This window comes from Puntigrus tetrazona, chromosome 18 (genome assembly GCF_018831695.1).
Source record: "Puntigrus tetrazona isolate hp1 chromosome 18, ASM1883169v1, whole genome shotgun sequence".
Classification (NCBI taxonomy): domain Eukaryota; kingdom Metazoa; phylum Chordata; class Actinopteri; order Cypriniformes; family Cyprinidae; genus Puntigrus; species Puntigrus tetrazona.
Genome location: NC_056716.1, coordinates 25,235,996 through 25,250,858, shown reverse-complemented (window position 1 = coordinate 25,250,858; position 14,863 = coordinate 25,235,996). Strand labels below are relative to the sequence as shown.

At 38.1% G+C, this 14,863-nt stretch overlaps 1 protein-coding gene across 1 annotated transcript in view; it reads left to right on the top strand.

Annotated features, from left to right (window-relative positions):
* Positions 1-14,863, top strand: part of zfpm1 (zinc finger protein, FOG family member 1) — a 67,530-nt gene that overhangs the window by 32,106 nt on the left and 20,561 nt on the right. Inside the window, exons 2-3 of the mRNA XM_043264881.1 lie at positions 218-361; positions 4,127-4,258. Of these exons, the coding sequence (XP_043120816.1) occupies positions 218-361; positions 4,127-4,258 (276 nt within the window). The remainder of the gene's footprint in view (positions 1-217; positions 362-4,126; positions 4,259-14,863) is intronic.

Sequence of the window (14,863 nt, the reverse complement as noted above, 5' to 3'; positions counted from 1 at the left end):
TAAAGCCTCTCAGTTGAGGCTTTGGCATGATATGGGATCTTTTAAAAGGCCTTTTAATGTCGGACAACTTTTATTTTATATTGCTCTTCTATTTATGACTCCTCTTTCTCTCTCTCTCTCTCTCTCTCTCTCTCTCTCTCTCTCTCTCTCTCTCTCTCTCTCTCTCTCTCTCTCTCTCTCTCTCTCTCTCTCTCTCTCTCTCTCTCTCTCTGTGCAGGCTCTATTGGGGATCTTAATGGAAGTGAGGATCCGTCTGACGATGTAAGCATGTCAGGAGAGGAGGGCGGAGCTTCAGACCAGGAAGACTCTGCAGAGTGTGACAGTTCAAGTCCACCTTCATTCACACCACTTTATAATGAAGGTGAAATGACACATACTAAACCAACTGTTGTATGAAAACCGTCAGAAGCTGCCCAAATGTTCCAAACAGTGTGTTTATGGTTTGATATAACCTGTATTGTTTTGTGATGAAACAGTTTAACCACTGATGTCTATAAATGATAACAGTATTACATATCTCGCTCACATCTGATCGTCTTTTAAGAGTCTCCATGCTCCTTTTTTCCATACATCAAGCTCTAAAAAGGACAAAAAAGAACCCTCTATGAACCTCTAGAGCCATATGATAGCTTTGAAGTACAGACTAAATTTTTTCACTGAAAATCTGCTGGAGCTTTCTAATAAATGTCAATGGACATGCTATTAGCGTTTGATGCTGCTGTCCAGCTTGGCATAATGCATCTTAAGCTTTCATATTTGAACTTTTCATTGAACTTGGAATATAATTGGAATATAGTGTGGAATATTTTCACTACATAAACTTTTACATTTATGTAGTGTTTTTATAGTTTAACACTATATATGGGAGAAACATAATATGGAAAACTTGGAATATGGAATGAGAGAAGAGTGTAAATAATCTTTGTGGAAAAGGAAATGCTCACTGTACGAGGCAGAATCTTACTAGTTTTTGTTTCTGGAAGTGTTATATTTTATAGATTTAAAAAAAAGGTTCTCTCTCTTTTTTTTCATGAGGTAAAATAATTCTGTTTCTGCAGACAGAAACTGTATATAGTTGACTTGTTGCATTTTCTGTCCGTTTTTTCCAGACGCAACATACTTTAGTCACATTTTTAGTTAAGATTTCTGTTTTTCCTCCTTTTTTTTCTGTTAGTCTGGAAAATTCCTGTTCTTGTGAAATTGGGGACTGAGGAGATAAGAGCCGGTTCGTTGGCTGCTTTTGATAAACGCATGGAAATTCTGTCAGGTGCTAATCGTGACTAGTTTAGAGATTGCCCTGTTTTGTTTGTGCGTGTGTGTGTGCATTTATACATACGAGTATGTGGTGTTCGCAAGTTCGCGTTCAAGGTGCTATTTGTCATCCTCCTATTTTCTGATGTGAAAAGAGGGTCTATGTTAACTTGTTTCTTTAGCTCTTTTTTTCCCTCTATCAATCTCTCGCCCCCACCCCTCAGGGCTCCACTGTTGCCCGGTGCTGCTATTATCAGCCTCTGTAAATCAGCCGTGTTTGACGAACCTGCTCTTTCAACCTGCGATCAATACCAGGTCTTTATCAGGCCAGCAGTGGCTAATAAAGGCAAGCTCCCTTATCCACCATCTGGGAGAGAAAGAGACAGGCGATAACCAACTGATAACTGCTTCAGAAAAACACTCAACCAGTCACAGGACACACAGTGCCGATAACCACCTGTAAAACATAAATATAAACGAAAATAACACCTTTTAATAATCATTAATGACAGGGCGGCTGCTGGTCTGCACGTGAAAGGGTTGGTCTGAAGTGATCCGAAGAAAGATCTGATGAAGTCCTCGTCCGTATCAGCAGAGAACCTGATAAACCTTAAGCAAAGATGGCTCTGTGTTCCCGAACACCTTTTGTTATCTCAAACCTAGTGAGGAGGTTTGATCACGGGCCTGATCCGGCTTATGGTTTCGCCAAGGCTGAAATAGTTAACTGGATGGAAACATCTTAGCTAGCCCCACTTTGGGGTGCCATGTTGGACTCAGAGATGATACAGTGGATCCCTCTGTAAGTTACAAGAAAAGAACTTGACCCTGCCACGATGATCTGTTTGGGGAAAAAGAACTCACAGAAAATTGGCTCTAAAAAATGAGGCCAGCCAGAAAGAATGGAGCAAGTTGGGTGACTTTGCCCTCCAGGTGTGACAAGGGAAGTTGCTGTTATCAGATGAAAGGAGGTTGTTGGGTTGGGGACACTGTGTGTGTGTGTGTGTGTGTGTGTGTGTGTTGTGTGTGTGCTGGTAGACTAAGGAGACTGTCGAAGGAGCCAGGATGGTGGCAGCACCCATCCACCCCACCCTCTTTTCCTGATACCTGCCGTCTCTGCTCAGATGATATGGGAGATTATATTGATAATATTAAATGCAATAACTGTGGCTCCAGCTCCTCTCCCCACGCTGAGCGCTGCAGGATAAAATCAATGTGCCATTCAATGTGATTTATAGCTGAAAATAATAGGGCTTCTTAGGCAGGGAGGGAGGCGCATCACGGGACGGCATGTGCCGGGACGGGCTGAGAAAGGCGGTTAGGCCTGGGTGGAATTGTCGGGGTTGAAGAGAAGGGCATGTGCATGTGAGATTTATTTGATGATGAAGATCTAATCTTCAACCTGTTGCATTAATAACGGCAGCTCTGACCTGCGTCACGCGGTCGGACATTTATGGCCGGTATCGATCGGCAGCTATCGCTGTTTATCGCCACGGGAATGCAAGGGTAAACATGCCCTTTGTGCACCACAGATGAGCTGTAATCGAGGTGGGGTGAAGGGGAGGGAGTTGGGGAAGGGGAGAAGATGAAAAGTGGAGTGTGGGAGAGAGGAGGACAAGAAGTCATGTCGGCTTACTCGTATACATGCAACAGTGGCACTCAAGCAACCGAAAGAGAGAGGAAAGAGACTGCTATCAGCAAGGTGATCGCTTTGATCAAAGAGAATAACTAATCATTGGCATCAATGTCTGGGAGATCTGTACTCTGTCTTTCACACTGATGAAAAAGATCGGCCTTAATAAAAGGAGGACGCTGGCCGTCTGTTGGCAGGGGTTTCTAGTTCTCGCTTGGTAAATCAAAAGGGCTCGGGTTTATACTGAGATGTTGTTGCTGAATGACACAGGCCTCTCTTTCAGCCACCTTTGATCATCAGAGCAAGACCAGCACACTCATTTGTCGAGTATTGGAGAACTGTACAACATAAAACATAGCCAATCGTTCTTAGAAATAATAATTAAAAGGAACAATATTGATGTTATGTTTAATATGTATAATGTATAATATATTTTTATATTTAAAGTTTTAGGGTTTTTATCACTACAGATTGAAAGTCTGGGGCAGTGAAACTTTTGCTTTGAATGAAGTTAGACAGTGGTAGATTTGACTTTTTTTAGTTGGAATCTTCAGTTGGAGATCAAAAACTCTGATCGTAATTCTTAATTTAGTCACCAAATCAGCATATTAGAGTGATTTCTGAAGGAACATGTGACACTGAAGATTGAATATTCAGCTTTGCCAAGACAGGAAAAAACAGTTTTAAAATATATTAAAATAGAAAACTAAAAATGTTAATGTATATTAACAATATTGCTCTTTTGTACCAATTTTTTTCAACAAATAAATGTCTTGTTCAACGATAAGAGACTTTCTTTGATCAGTGATGTGTTGTTATGTACTGATAATATTGCTTTTACATAATTACTTATAAAAACAGTTAAACCAAAATAAGTAAAACTTGTCTTACATTGACAGCTGTGTCAAATGTTATTGTGAAAGTCACAGATACATTTAGTGATTAAACAAGTAATAACACAATGAATAACAGACGATCATTATAGTCTCTAAAAAAGTGACTGGGACTCCCAGGATGAAGCATAACACTCCACAAGTGGATTAATTTGCAATAATAACTAACTAATTTTTCAATGTTTTCCATGTTGTTTTGCCAAAGAAATATTTAATGCATTTTAGTTATGAAAATACTCAAACATTTGTCTGCAGAATGCTGTGATTTGACCAAAGGTAAACCTGATAATATAGCATAATAAAAATGTGTGATGCTGTTTCCCTTACAAATTGTTCCACTGGTATTCCACAGAGCCAAGAACCCACGAGTCCCTGGCGGTGCCGGACGAGGGTGAGGAAGATGAGAAAGGACCAAAACACTGTACAGAAGATGAGGAGGAGGAAGAGGCAGATGGAGAAGGGGACCCCCAGTGGAATGGCCCAGGTCAGTCTCTATCTGTGCCTCCTTCAGGAGTGTTTAACTGATGCATGAGTCACCGGCTCTTCAGGACGGGTCGGCTATATTCATACTGTCAGCTTGTTGGCCACGAAACAATATAGGCCAATGACTTTATCAAGTTTCACATTCAGAACAGAAATGATTCATTCCGAACTGCCTGTAAATCGTGACATAAGTACTGTAATTCCCGTATCAATGATGTGAACCTAACGTGCACTTGCAAAGATTAACCGCAATCCTATGACATCACAGTTGTGACACGTCTGAGAATTCAGCCCGTTCACATAAACATTCGATGTGTATCCTGTGGAGTTTTATTAAACAATGCCTTAACTGCAGGGTCAGTTCACAATGTTATCATCTAAATACGTGACTGTCAGCTTAGAAAAAACTCCAGTGCATTTAATGACCACACAATGCGTCACAAATATAGTAATAGTCTCTTTTAGAGTTGGTACTTGTGTTTCTCTTAGAAAGGCAGCCCTGATTTCTATAAAATAATCAGGGCAAATGAATTCATACTAAAGCTGTTTTACCATCGATCACTTTATTTTCTTAATGATATTTTCATAATGATATCCACTACTACTACTACTACTACTACTAATAATGATAATAACATTGTGTAACATTTTTAACATTTAAAATATTCGTTGTCACTTTGTTCAATCTGGGTCCTAAAGCAAAATTGGTTGAGAACCACTGCCACCTTACTGGAAATAAAGAAAACATCTTAGATCATTGTTCTTACATGGTCTGCTGGCTTTAGATGTGTTTTGGCCATTTATCAGGACCAGTAAACCAGCTCAAAACCATCTTAGATTGACTGAGCAAAGAATGACTTGAACGGCTGGTTTAAACAAGTTTCTAGTACAAGTTTTTTTTCTTATTTTTTTCGCAACAATGTTCCTAGATGTTCTCCAATGCCAGTCACCCTGTTAAAAACTCAAAATTGCAAATGCATGATAAGAAGTATGCATCAACCTCTAGGATGTTTTGTGTGTTGTATAAAATCTTAGACACCCTTAGAACTTTACTGTACTCGCAGTAACTAGGAATCGTTAATATCGGCCTGGACAACGTAAAACGGCTTTTTGTATCATTTTTCTCCATCTTTTTCTCTCAGGACAATGCGGCTGAGCAGTACAGCTTATAGCGATAGTGGGGATCTAGTAGAGTATGACATGATTCAATATGCAAGGCATTTTCTTTATCTCAAATATTTAGAAATCGCCTAAATATGTCTCCCTGTGTGTATGTGTGTGTTTTAATTTCTCACGTCAAGGATATGTTTATTATCGTCCTGTTCCAGCCTGTCCTTTTAACAGTAATTGGAGTGATATTAATTGCTGTGTGGTTGCCGCTTGATGACAGCGCTGGCGATCTGAGCGCGATAGGCTTTTTTTTTTTTTCCTTTCGCAAACTAACTGCCAGGAGAATGAGGAAGAGGGGGAGAGAAAGAGAGAGAGAGAGAGAGAGAGAAAAGAAAGAGGGGGGAGCAGGAGAGAGATAGGCCTTCTATCAGTACTGGAGCAGGCGCTGCCTTTATCAGGAGCACGATTGGCAAAAGGGAAACTTTGACCGGTCTGAATTTTTCCCTTATCGCCATGACCCCCCCCTCACACCACCCCACATCCCACCACTGGTCTCTCCATCACCACTAACACCCCCTGACGAATGCAGACATGCACTTCTTCCTTGTTTCTTGTTGTTTTGGCCCCTCAGCATCAGGAGTGTGTTGTTACGTTCATTTGGTGAACTCTTTTTTTTTTTTTCCATAATCCTTAGAGAACTTAACATTCTTTTCAATGTGCATTTGCATTTTGCATTTTTCTAATTTTTCACTGTAATTACTGTAGTTCTGGCGTTAATTTCCGAACTGGTTTTATTTAGAGAGGGCTGGGCCTTGTCTGATGATGTCACCTCCTGTTTGACCTCTTTCTCTAGGGTTTTAGGTGACGGCGTGAAGGTGCAGCGGCAGCCAAACCCATAATTTCTGCCTATTTTTCAGCGTTTTTGTCATTCTGCACCGAAAATATCTCTGAAAGTGTTTTCCTATTTCTGTTTAACCTTTCGTATGTTGGCCTTACGCTTCCTGAAAGTTCTCAGCTGGCAGGTTCTCATCCAATGTCATTCTTATCAGTTTGCATAAAGCTTTATTGTATACGCATACACAAACACATAGATAAAGAGATCGAGATAGAACATAGGCCATAAATAAACAAGTATGCCTATTTATAAGTTCCTTATCAGTTTTGAAGCTGTAAAATTCACGTCTTTAAGAAATGCCAGTGTACTGGGCACAATTTAGTTTGAATTCTGCGTAAATATGAACAGCATTTGAAATGCATCAGAGTCTTTTACCGTATTAGAAGCGTCACTCAAAAATACTTTTTAAATTCAATGCTTAAAAAAAAATTCTGCATGTTATCAAAGGATAACGCGTATCACAATTCGACGCCATCCGCAATTTAATTTTCACGGGTGGCCTATCCGTCCTTTAAAGCATCCGTACGTAACGTCCGTGGAAAACTCTCGCTTGTTGTTTGTTAATTGCTTCTGTATCTTTATAGAATATTTTTCAGGGTGGGGTTCTGTTGAATGAATTGATAGGCAGTGGTGAGGCAGAAGTGTCAGGAATGGGTTGATATGGCAAAGCAGCTTTTTAATCTATAACGTGTCCTGCTGCATGATATGCAAAATAAATTATGAAGAAAAAAATTATCTTCAAAATGACCTTGCTGGCTGGAGGGTTTGATATTTTCCTCTCTGCTTAAAATTCTTGATATGCAAATGGCCGTCACAGTAATCCCTTCTAGCTGGCGGACCGTTGCTCCTTTTTCCCCTTCTCCCCCTTATTCTTTCTCTCTCTCTCTCTCTCCATCTCGCTTTCTCTTTTAGAGTTTCGCAGGATGGAATTAGACCTTGACTAAACTAGCTTCGCATATAACGTTCCTGCTTGCCCAGCATTCTCTCCCCAGCAGCATTCCTTATCCACGCAAGTCATTCAAATTACTCCAATAAAGCATTATAATGGCAATGATAATAATGATTATTATTATTTACCCGGTGTGGTGGGATTTTATCATATTTAATTATAAAGGATCGGAGGGAGCAGCGTGTGCATATTATCAGTGGCATTTAAATGCTGATAAATTATTTGCGGGTGCTGGAACTGGCATTGATGAGAGGGCTGCAGGGACGCTGATAGGTGCGGAGGTGTTGGCCAGGTTTTACAGCGTCAGCAGAGAAGCAGGAAAATCTGCATAGACCTCCTGAAGAGTCCTGAGCGCTGGAAAATTAAAAACATATCAGCACAGCTCAGAAAGGGGGAGAGAGTTGAACTAAATTTTAAGAAGAAATGTTTTTGCAGATGTCAGACCAATGTCATGAAATCTGCTTGCAAATACATGCACACACATATTGGAGGTATTGCTGCATATATATATATATATATATATATATATATATATATATATATATATATATATATATATATATATATATATATATATTTGATTTATATATATATATATATATATATATATATATATATATATATATATATATATATATATATATATTTAAGTGTTTTTTTTTTTTTTTTTTTTTTTTCAATTTAAGAATAAATAAAAAAAGTATGTTAATTTGGCAGCAATAGCTTTGGGGCTACACAGCGACATATACAACTGCATGCATAGCTGTGGCAGAAGAATACTGGTAACAAGTGGAAGGAAATGAGTAAAATGAATGGAAAAAGAAAAAAACATTTTTAGAATCGGAATGCAATTTTTATTTATTTATTTTTTTTTAATATTGTTTAAATCAAAAGCATAAATTTGATTTAAACAATAGGTCTACATATATACCACAACAAGGCCTGGTTTCTCCCAAGATTTTATTTTTTTCCATTCTGTCACAGAAGTAGTTTTGGTTCCTTGCTGGTGTGGCCTCCGCCGTGCTTAGTTGGGGACACTTAATTTTCAGCAATTATCGTCGATTTGATTACAGAGATCCTATTAAAACTGAGCTGATCTAGACAACGACAACTCTGCCTTCAAAAATTGAATGCCTTTAGCTAAAAATGTAGTGTTTATTTTGTCATCATACATTACTTCTTCAGTATATACTGTACAATTCTCTGTTGTATACTGTTGAGTGCTTTGACACAATATGTATTGTTAAAAGCGCTGTGTCAATGAAGGTGATTGATTGATAGTCAGATATGCAGTTCATTGGTTACGTATCGTATTAGCCTTACAGTTACAGCATGAGCTAATTTTTAAACCTATTACTACTTACATTTTATGCAACGTTTACTGTATGTATTGTATCTCGCAATTCTGCCTTTTTTTCTTTACCAATGCAAGTTTATATGTAATAAAAATAGCCAGTTTGTCAATTGTGAGGAAAAAAATACAGAAGTGATACAAACGAATGATTCTTAGAAAAAGATGGAAAAAGAGAGAATGAGTTTTTATACTGAGATAGAATCTTGGATTTGCAAGGGGGGGAAATCAAGTTAAATAAACTCAAATTTGCTGTTTATTCATGGCTTCCTCAGAGCTACTTGAAAACTGTTATTTTCTTCCCCCAGATATAGGCTCAGATAGGTTTATATTATTACATTATAATAATACAATATAATTCTTCACTAACATTTCATCAATACTTGTTTTTAGTGTCATTTTAGACATTGAAATTGGATTTTTCTTGTATTATTGTATACATTTCTACTTTTTTTATTTTAAGGTAAAGTGTGTGTTTTTGAATTGTTGAAAAAATAGTGATTATTATTAAACAATTTTCTCAAACACTTCCATCGGTTTCACAAAGAGCCCCGTCTTAAATCAGTGTCAGGCGATTTTTAAACTAATAAGAGTATCAGTGTTTACGATTACAATGTTTACGATACACTGGTTAAATTTTTTTTTTTTTACTGTTTCAAAAAATCACACTTCATTTTTAAATGAAAAGAACCTAAAAACTGAATATTACTGTTCAAACAAGTCAGCCAAATGTAATTATACAGTGTAGCATGTGGTAGTCCTTGTTAAACATATTTATATTGTTCTCAGGGAGACAAAAGCGCCTGCAGTCTGAGGTTTTATCAGACGTGTCTACAACACCCGACTGCAGGAGTGAAATTCACTGGCGAGTCATTCAATCTCATCCCTGGACCCATTGTTTCGCTGCTGAATGAGGAAGCTTAGATCAGAGCGCCGGAGTGTATGGATATAATATCCAATTGTGCTCTGCATTTCAAAGTTAATTCAAAAGATTCATTCACAAGTTTATTTTGATCTGCTGTCACTCTCAATGGAAGGGCATTGGCGGCGCTGATGCTTTGCTAGACCTTTGATGATCCGTATCCTGCTGAACAAAGCTGAATTTCTTTTTCTTTTGTTTTTCGTTCTCATGATTTCTTGCATGTCGTTTGGGGTGTAATTTGGCGGAAACCTGAAACCGCTATGTTGGTCTCTGTTGTGCCAAATTCTGCTCAGCCTAAACATGCTAATAATCTTGACATGCTGTCAGACTCATCAATTATGTGGTTAGTGTGGTTAAGCTGATTTGGGTTACACATAACAATACAGAATAAATACCGACTATTAAAAAAGACTAAAACAAGATTATGTATCAGACACACCCAGATCTGTAATTTTGAGAGAAAACTAGAAAGTTGAAGGCTGTAACAGACTCATAGAAAAAAGGAGCGTGATAGCAGGTGTTTTCAGAGACCTACATAAGTGCCATTGTACTGTACAGCAGCACCTGGTATTTTGCCAAGGTACCAAACGTAATGTGTTTTTTCTTCATTCTTGTGTCAGAGAGAATGTTTTGGCAGCGCAGATATGCTAGAATGACAGCCTGCGAAGTTGATGGTTTTCAGTTATTTTGATTATCTTGCCTTCTTCTGCAATCTTTCATTATTTCTTCCTGAGATCCGGCTGTGGTCGTGCTGCACTATGAGGGACTCGGGCGAAGCTGTTATCTGAGGCTGAGCAGAGCGGGACCAGCGTCAGACCGTTAACTTCCATTCTCAGCCGCTCTCACTTCCCCACGTTACCCTCTTATCCCAGCACAGCACCGTGTTCCCCAGATTCCTGACATGTGGAAATTGTAATTTATCTGTATCTGTTTGTATTGGTTGTATATTGAATATATAATTTGTGCAGGCAAATCTCTTTGGATTATCTTTGCTGCCATCTAACGCTCAGTTAAAGTTTATTTTTAACAATACTAATTTTATCAGTTCTTAGCTATATCTATTAGTAACTATTATTATTGGTATGTTGTTTTTTTTAAAACAAAGATTATTAGACTGTTGTACAAGAAAATACTATTTCAGTTTTTGTACGTAAATGTTACATTTAATTTTGTGCGTTACTTTTCTTTCTTTGTAATTACTAGCAATTTAAAGCAAGGTAAAGCACTTTTGTGTGTGTGTGTGTGTGTGTGTGTGTGTGTGTGTGTGTGTGTGTGTGTGTGTGTGTGTGTGTGTGTGTGTGTGTGTGTGTGTGTGTGTGTGTGTGTGTGTGTGTGTGTGTGTGTGTGTGTGTGTTAGTCCAGAAGTTCATATTGGCATCCCTGCTGCTAGACTAACATGTCTTAAATGCTTTAAGAAGTTGGGTCATGTTGAGCCAGCATAGCTACTGATGCGCTTTTTTTTTTTTTTTGGTTTGTTTTTACGCCATCTGGAAAAAAGTGAAAGAAGAAACCAAATTTGACTTTGTTGGTTTTCCAAGAATCTAATTATCTGATAAGTTATACTCCGTTCAGTTAAAGCTCGTATCATAAATTAACAGTAACATGCATCTCTTGGCATGCACCCTAAACACCTGCAGAATGCTGGAACTTTATTGTGCACAGTGGGCTGTGGGACAATCATCCCACACTTGTGGTTAAACGGAGCTCAACGGCAACTAATACGCATCACACAAAACTCTCAGACTGAAACAATTTTTTTTGTCGAAGCGATGCGTGTGAATTGCGCGTATGGCTCACACAATGATGATTGACTGTGAAGGAAGGGGCATTTATCTGTAATTAAGAACATACTCTTCCCTCTCTGTCTGTCACTCACTTCCCCTGTTGATGATTGAGAGGTGTGGGCTTTAATCTGGAGGAACATTTCTCACTGCCGTCCCCTGCTGCTATCTCTCCAGCTGCTCCATGTGGCCCACGAACCGGCGGCAGCAGCCGGGACACTGCCACGCCGATTACTAGCCCTATCAGATGCATGCGCTTTCCTGCCATTTCCTGTCTCTCTCTCTGTGCCCCGCATTTCAGTTTGTCTTTCCTCCCTCATGCCCTATATCTTCCCTCCACCAGGCCTCGACTTCTCCATGTGCCACTTGCATCTGTCATTCGTAACTTGAAAACAGTTGAGCGTGTTTAACTATGTGAGAAATATCTGGAGGCAGTTTCTGATTTCAGTTTGTTTATTATAGCGTATGAATTTGCTATATATTCAGTGGCTTCGAACTACGCTTGTTTATTGTAAAGAAAGAAGCCACAAGAAGACTTTTAAGGAAACTTGGGACTGGCCGGATTAAAGCAGTTACTAAAGCATTTTTAAAAAAAAAGCTCTAGAACTATTTGCTTGTAGATTCCACTTGGTTTTATATTTTGTATATTTGATATGCATGCATTTTTTAAATGTCCAGATGTGTGTTTGCGCTCACCAAAGTTGTGTTTTTGGTATTTAAATTCCCCCATCACTCCGTTTCAGTGTAATTTCCCATATTTTCCTTTCAGAACTTAAATCCTTACACGGCTATCATCAAAATGTCCTTTTTTTTCCAGCCAGAAGGAGTTGCTAAAGTAGACATGAAATAATTATTGAATTAATTATCAAAGTCACATACCGTACAATTAATTTGATGGCTTTTCCCGGAGTCTTTTCCCCTGTCTATGCAGCGAGAATGTCAAGAAACATTTTCTAATTAATTTATGTGTGATTATCAGGACGAGTTTCTGGAAGGTCCTCACTTTCAATTTGTGAAAGGGTAACGGTGGTGGAAGACAAGGGAAAAACGCGCACACACACTAGATCAGGCCTGCAGTCATACAGAAGATTATAGAGCATCTATATGGTTTCTTAACCAGAAGACATTCAAATATTTAAATTAATTAAATCGCAGCATTTAAGGGTGGGAATTAAACCCACAATTATTATCCCAAAGCAATGTATTACCTGTTAAACATCATGTAAATCAGTATTGGAGTTTTGTGGAATTTAGTTCATGTACATTTGCTTTAAAGCTAATAATGTAGGCTAAAATCTTTATAGAATACAGTATATGTTTGCATTTAAACGGCTACCTAGAAACTAATATCCCTTTAGCGAAACAGTTTATGGCTGTGATGCAACTAAAGCCTACTGATCCCTTAAAATAAAGAGGAAGCATGAAGTTTATGTTCTTTTTCTTTTTATATCACCTTGTAAAGACTAACCGCAACTTTTTATCCTCGTCGCCCCCTGTTGGTGTGGGTGATTGGACACTTCAGTTAAATTATCCAGTATAATTCATCATACAATGATTTGTTTTGCTCTTCCTTAAAGTCGTTATTCTCTTGATTCCTTGGTTTCTTGTTGCATTATCCTGGTAAAACAATATTTATACCGAAATATATATTTTATCAGACCTGCATTTCTTCTATAAACGCTCTTTTAACACTTCAATTTTTTTTCTCCATGGTGGAATTTAACATATAACTCCAAGTCTTTATTTGTTTCTCCAGGCGTGTGTCTTCAAAGCCACATCTCTGCAGCAGTGTGGAACACTTTCTATTTGAGCATAGTTCATCTTGCCTACACCTTTGCATATTTTATGTTTGGCATCGGCTCTTCTCCGGGCCTTGTGTTGGTCAGATAAAAGTTCAGAAGTACAGTTAAGAGAAATTAGTTGTGTAAACAGTAGTAAATGTCAATGATAAAGTTCTGTTGAAGCTCATCTGATGAGAGTGGCAGCGCAGGTGTCTTATCTCCACCTAGCAAAAGAAAGGTAAAATGGAAATGATGCCACGGCAAGTATACGATGCCTATCCCAGAAATTTGTATCTTCTCAACTGAACTCTTTGACCCACAGACGCTTGGGTGAGTTATCAGGGACTGTTTGTTTGAGTGTGTGTGTGTGTGTGTGTGTGTGTGTGTGGGTAGTTGATCACTGCTGTTGAACTACAGAAAATCCACTCCTTCACACACATGCTTGCTGGCAAACACACTTAAACACTCTATTTCCACTCTGTACGGGTTAGGAAAGTGTGGGATTTGTCATTCAGCAGAGGTTAAACCCCACCTATTAGCGTAGGGTCGGAGTGTGGCTCCGATAAAGATTTCCTGTTGTACTGTGTCAAAAAATCAATGGCCGCGGAGCGATCTGCTCATTTGATATCAACAATAGTCTTTTTAAAAATCAATTAGTACTGATAGAGAAGCCCAAGGAGCCACGGAAACCTAAATAGGGGCGACTGGATAACTACATGCTCTTTTTAGCCAATAAAGAGAAGGAACTGGGACTTAAAAAAGATGAAGTGACCCGTTGTTGTTATGAGAATATGAGGATCTTTTGTTTGTGTTGGACTGATATTGAGGTTAAAGCTAAAAGGGAAATTAAGTATGAGGCTGTTACCTGTCAAATATATTAAAATATATTGAGGGAAGAATTTACTAAAAAAAACGTTTGTGTTGTGTAAATGAACGCATTGTTTTTAAGGATTCGTTGATATTCAAATTCCGGCTGATGCGGTTAATATTTAATAGCTTATAATTATTTTTGTGGATGTAACTGTGACAGACGCATATTTGGCTGATAATGGATTACTTCCTGATCGTGCCAGTGAAACATACATGTTTGGGGAGCTGCTTTGAAACATGTATTGTGAAATGCACAATATTGGAAAAACATTGCGATATTTTGTTCTTCTGCGATTATTGTGAAGAAGAAAAAATCACCGGTCATTACATTACAAGCATAGATAATATAACAGAACAAATAAATGTAATAAACTGTTAATAAACAGAATTTTTATTCACAGTTACGATGCTCTCTACATGAAATCCCTTGTTCTTTTTATGATAACTGACACAAAGTTCAGCCGGCCCTTTATTTGGGACCAGTGTAGACAGCCTTCGGTCCTTTCACATATCGTGCCTATAAGCATATTGGAGACTTTCGTATTAAAATAGTCTTGTTCTGTTTTATCTTCCACATTTTGCTGCCTTTCTCTACTGTGTCATACCTTTAAAAGAAATGTCTTTTAATTTTATAGTATATATTTATTTATAAATGTAGTATGTATTTCACAACATTACCAGATTAAGTCCTCCGCTTATTCACTTTTATTTGTTAATAAAAATGTTTCACTAGAGTTTATATAATAATGCATATAATTGAATTCTCAGTTGAAACTTGAAACTGTTAAGACCACAGGCCATACTTTCAATAGGATGTTTTGTGTAATAATTACTGTTTTCTCTTCCGGCAGTTTTATTGTTGAGCATTAGCTTTTATAACAGTCCGGCTAGCCATAACAATATAACCCAAAATATCTTTGAAAAACAACCCTGTTATGCATACAAGA